Source organism: Alligator sinensis, unplaced genomic scaffold (assembly GCF_000455745.1).
Source record: "Alligator sinensis unplaced genomic scaffold, ASM45574v1 scaffold174_1, whole genome shotgun sequence".
NCBI classification, from domain to species: domain Eukaryota; kingdom Metazoa; phylum Chordata; order Crocodylia; family Alligatoridae; genus Alligator; species Alligator sinensis.
In genome coordinates, this window is record NW_005842516.1 from 699,780 (window position 1) to 705,697 (window position 5,918).

Below are 5,918 nucleotides of genomic sequence, written 5' to 3' on the forward strand. Positions count from 1 at the left end.
TATTAGACTTCTAGGTCATAGAGTATGCCCCGGACCTTTCAACAGGACCTTTGTCATATGCACCTAAGCATGACTCTGGAGGATGCCCAGACCTTGCATCCCCCCCACTTTAGACCATTGACTCAGAATACAAAGGCCAGACTGAGTTTGGATTTTTGGAACCTCAATGGCTATAATCATATGTGCATACAGGCATCAAACCTGGGTTTCCTAGCACATTGAGATTGGAAAAATCAGGGAGCTATTTTTTTTTAACTGGAAGTAAAACCAAATTATTTAAAAGTGAGATTTCTGGTGAGGTGGAAACCTGCTTCTCAGCAGTTAAAAAATGTCACCTCATTCATCTGTCTAGCTCTGTTTCTCTTCACCTCATGTACATTCTTTGACTGTCGTTATGATAATTCCTCTTCTTACAGGTTACTCTCTGAGAATGGGAAACCAAACCACTGTGACTGAGTTTATTCTCTTGGGACTTTCCAGTGATCCACAGCTCCAAATTGTAATGTTCTTTGTGTTTTTGGTGATATACATAATCACTCTAGCAGGGAACACAGTCATCATGCTGGTGATAAGAGCTCATGCTCACCTTCATACCCCCATGTACTTCTTTCTGTCTCATCTATCCTTTGTTGACATCTGCTATTCCTCAGTCACCATCCCCAAGATGTTGGTGAATTTACTAACAATGAATAAAACTATTTCCGTCAATGCTTGCTTTACCCAGATGTTTTTCATTTTTTTTTCAGCTAGTTGTGAAAGTTTAATCCTCTCAGCAATGGCTTATGACCGCTATGCTGCCATATGTGATCCCCTGCATTATGTGGGAACAATGAACAAAAGAGTGTGCAGGCAGCTGGTGGGTGGTTCCTGGACAATAAGTATTATGCATTCACTGCTCAACACAATTCCTGTATTACAGCTGGAGTTCTGTGGGCCCAATGAAATTCGGCATTTTAGCTGCGAGCTTCCCCAAATACTAACGCTTTCCTGCACTGAGACACTTGCCAACAAAATAGCCCTTCTTTCTTCTGTTCTGGTCATTGGTTTAGGCAGCTTCCTTCTCATGCTTGTTTCCTACATCCATATAATCTCCACCATCCTGAGGATACGTTCTGCAGAAGGCAGAAGAAAAGCCTTCTCCACCTGCAGCTCCCACCTCGTTGTGGTAACTTTACTGTATGTAACAGCCCTTGTCCAGTACATGAAATCCAGCTATGTTTCATCATTGGTCCTAGATCAAGTTTTTTCCATCCAGTACAGTATCTTAACCCCCATGTTAAACCCCATCATCTACAGTCTGAAAAGCAAAGAAGTAAAAATAACTCTTGGTAGAATATTAAAACGATCAAGTTCTCAAAGTATTTAAACTGATTTTACAATTCTGAATAATTGAGTAAGCTTAACTATATATAATTTAAAACATAATATTATTGCATGTAGATTTTTGGGTGTTTTGAATTCATGTACCTGAATGATACTGGAAAACAAATGTCAATAAATATCATCATAAAAACTATCCTGGGTTGTAGGTGCCATTGAATGTATAATTATCAAGGAAAGAAAAACACTACAAGGATTTTGTCTAGACTTTGAAAACAGACTGTGCTTGGGTCAAGTTAAGCTATGACAGCTCTGCCCACCCAAAAATGGCTGTGTATAGATTTTCTGGCATATGTCGGTAATAAGATTTAACACATGTCCTCCTTGAAATGGTGCTTAGAAGTTTAAGAGCTGAGATTATTTTGACATTAAATGGGTAGTGAACACTGCAGACATAAGGGTCCTTTATGACATGCCTTGTATATCGTATGATGGGATTTTCATACATGAGAGACAGGCAGGTAGAAGAGATTGGAGAAGAAGGAAGACTTCAAACAGTTGACTAATTAATTCAAGACACATGACTATTCCCTGAATCTTCACCTGTTAAAATAAAAGATCATATTTTGATCCAGTGGCTTATCAACAATCCTATCCTCCATGAAAGACCATTCAAGAAGTTTGGTAATCCAATTCAATTGCCTTTAAAAATCAGCAGAGAGTACCTCATCCCTGAGATCCATAAGGAAGCTCATTGTATATCCTATCAGGCTGTTATTCTGGCAACTGAATCAGGGGGGAAACAATGAGAAGAGGTGGACTTTGTAAAACATGAGTGCAAAGAACTGGAAAGCATATTGTAATCACTTTGTAAATGCGCACTGCATCATCTAGACCCAGTTCTTTGCATAATAACAAAAACAAAAGCTGGACTATCTTGCTGGAGCCTACAGAAACCTTTCAGAGATATGAAAGACATTTGGGTAAGAACTTAGACCCAAGTAAATGAAGAGTAACTCTCTTGAAATAAAGACCTGGGGAAGTTAGAATGCAGTAAAGTAGCCTTCACTATAGTTTATTGTAATACCATCATACATTCAAAACTCTAATCCATTATATTAAAAGTAGATTGATTAGTTCTGTAAAATACCATCAGCAACAAGTGACATACAGTATATACTATATGTTAAACCCTTGTTAATTTGACATGCATGAATGGCATACACAAATCCGTGTAACTTCAATTACTGGTACTTACACACAGTCTCCATTTCAGTTACTGGTACTTACACACAGTCTCCATCTGTTTCACTAGATAGCTAGACAGACAGACAAGGTGTGCACAAGAAATCACATTAAAGTGAGTGAATATAAATTTGGAATGTATTACAGGGGAGATGAGAGCTAATAGCTGTTCAAATGCTCTGCTTACTTCTTGCTAAGTGAATGCTAAACCAGAAAAGTATAGCCCCATTTCATTTGAGTGTAAGCTGCTGTGATTTACTTTCCTTTTATGAAGAGATTCTTTTACACATACAAACACTTATAGCATGTCATCTGTGCTGCGATAGATTCTCACCTGTCCTTAACTTGTTTTGATTGCATGTCTACATGACATATTTCTTTCCTCCTATAGAAAATAATCCAATTGTGCCTCCAGCGATCATTAGATTGGTGCCAGTACTCTTAAGATGCACTCTGTCCATACATACGGAATATCAGAGCTCTTGTGTGCAAAAATGATCATGCATTCATGGTTCCTTTAACCAAAAATAAACTTGTACTGAAATAATGGTCTGTGATGGGTCAATGTTACACATTGTCGTTGTTTTAAACTCTTAAGTATTTTAATGAATTAATCCTCAAAACAGCTGTGCAAGGAAGGGCCAATTATCTCTTTATGAGCTGGGAAAAAAAGCACAACCCCCCCCCCCCCCCCCCCCCAACAAACCTGTGGCAGAGAAAGAAGGGCCAAACTTTGAATAGGACAGAGGCACATTCCATTGAAATCAATGGGACTTAGGCACCTAAAAGAAATTCCCACTATGGACCTGATCCTCTGGTGAAGTCTACATAGTTGTGTCTAGGGTCAGTTCTTGAGGACTTGATCCATCTGACTACAGCTACATAATCTTGGGTCTATCTTAGACGACCTGTTCCTGATCCAGGATTCTGTCCAGTTGCCAGGTAGGGATGCCGTGCCCCTTGATTTGCCAGAGATTTATGACTAAATGGATTCTTAGTCTTTCCTGGGCAATATGTGGCTGTTTGGCTTCATCTTCCATTTTATGGGGTTCCTCCAAGTGCTCTACATATCTCTGTAGTTGCTACACAACTCTGGTTAGGCTCAATTGGGTCCTGAATGAATCTCTGCCCTTTGGTCAAAGCATTTTTTAGGCCAGATGTCTATCAGGATCATTGATCCCTTTTTCTATTTTCCTGCAAGAAGATAAAGGGGATGATGCTCCAGGAGCACGGCTTACAACTGGACCTGTTGGTGTTTGCTGATGATATACTCCTCATGATTAAGGAAACAGGAGACGTATAGAGGCCACCGAAGCCGTGTATATTGTCCAACCTGTTTTCCATGAGTTAACTGAGCCAGGGGGTGACCAGTTCATGGCCATTCAGTCCACAGGTTACCAAAGTGGAAGACAACGTCAAGCCAGGTCTCAGTCTAAGTCTGACATACCAAGCCAAAGACAGATATGAGGTTGTGGCAGCACAATTAGTTGATCCATGTCAGGAAGTTCAAGATAGGAACAATCAAGAATAAGCATGGAGCCACAAACTAGAAGCTCAGAGGCCGGAGTCAGGTTTAGGAGTTCCAAGCATGCCAGGGGCACGGCAAGGTGGTTTCCCAGACAGCAATCTTCTATTTGCATTGCAACAACAAGATCTGCCATAGCCACTGAAAGTGGTGACCATCTAGTGAAGTCTCTTCTATACATCCTTGACCTGAACTTACAGAATCTGGGCATCCTCTCATTGCACTTGTGAATGGTCCTGGTGTAGCAAGAAACCCTTTTGTCTGCCCCCTCTCAAATGTGAAGCTCCTCCATATGGCAAAAGCCCCTCTTTTAGTAGTTTGCCCCTTTTGGGGATGCTTTCTTTTCTATATTTTATCCCTTCCTCTCTCTTTCTTTTATCATATCCTTATTATTTTTATATAAAGGTGTATTTGTAGTGAAAAATAAAGTACATTTGTAAAAGCATCTACAAGCTCTAAGTTTAAAAGTAAGTTGTACCATGTAACAGTGTTAGGAAGAGCAGAAATCTCTGTTTGGAGCAGGTTACTGAATGAATCATGGTTGATTGTGTAACACAGTAGCTAGTCTGGCTAAGCATGTTAATGAGTGGCAATTAGCACCTACAAAATCATAGACCAAGGAGAGGAAAGAATCAATAAGGAGCCAGGAATTCCCAGAAACTTCATTGTTAAAGGTACGGAAGCCCCCGTTTGAACTAATCAACACTGGAAACAGACCCTTGGGGCCGAAATACCCCCTGACCAACCACTTCCAGAGCTCTATTCAGCATGGCAGTGAATCAATCAAAATTCATCAATGGACTCCTGAGACTGCACGTATGTGCAGACATGACCCCTGGGGCTGACAGCTGCTATCCAGCAGCTACCAAGAGGGACGTCCCTCAGGGTCAATGACCCCTGGATTGGGTAAGCCCAAGAATTGGGGAGTCACCAAAGTCTGCCAGAGAGGGATAAAAGGCAGTGACAAATCACCCACAATGGCACCCTCTTTGACCTGACCAGCACCCTGCCTGTCTAGCCAGAAGGACCAGCTGGTGCCCCCCCTTCTGCAGCAACATTGCACTGAAAGAAGCCTCGACTGGCCATCGACGGCAGACTCCAGTGCTTGGGGATAGGTCCATCTTGACACCAGTGGTTAGTGTTCAAAGCTAGCTACTGTGAGTGTGTGTGCGCACGCATGAATGTGTGTGTGTTTGAGGGGATCAGCACCAAGGTTTATGGTCTGACTTTTGAATCTGTCCAATAAAGTAGAATTTTTATGATGATCCTGTGAGTTGGTGCTTTGTAGCCAACACTGGCAGGTGTCAGTGTAATCAGAAACTTCCTGGACTAAAATCAGGGACACCAAGCAGAGTTTACATTACTTGACTGGCCATGGGATAGGGGTCTTCACCCACAATCCAGTCTCCCATTTTGAATGTGTCTACCCACTCCTAACCTTTAAGCTTCTTCAGCTTACCATTCAATCTTTCCCTCACACATGTCCCTGGGTCCTTCCTGCACACCCCTGCAGTAATTGGCCACCATCCAACCAGCATGCACTAAATGTGTCCCATAACTTTTTGTTCCTGACCCTTGTGCCTCAACCAAATGCTAAGTGGCAAGACTTCCTACTATCTGTGGAGGGCAATGAACCCCATTAGGCCAGCATAAACTTACAACCATGCCCCACAACATAGCACATGAAGCGACCGAACACTTGCCCCTTCTGCTGTGAGAGGAAGGTCAAAGCACTAGACATTGCCCAGTGCATCATATAGTCATAGAAAAGTAAGGCTGGAAGGGACCTCATACAGCCTTCTGCTTAAGATAGGATTGAACCTGACTA

General features: G+C 41.8%; 1 protein-coding gene across 1 annotated transcript; it reads left to right on the plus strand.

Moving 5' to 3' along the window:
- The first annotated feature begins 430 nt into the window (after positions 1-430).
- Positions 431-1,366, plus strand: LOC102378240 (olfactory receptor 8S1-like). Its single transcript, XM_006031586.1, has one exon. It carries the CDS (start codon positions 431-433, stop codon positions 1,364-1,366), a length of 936 nt encoding a protein of 311 aa, XP_006031648.1.
- The last annotated feature ends 4,552 nt before the right edge of the window (positions 1,367-5,918 follow it).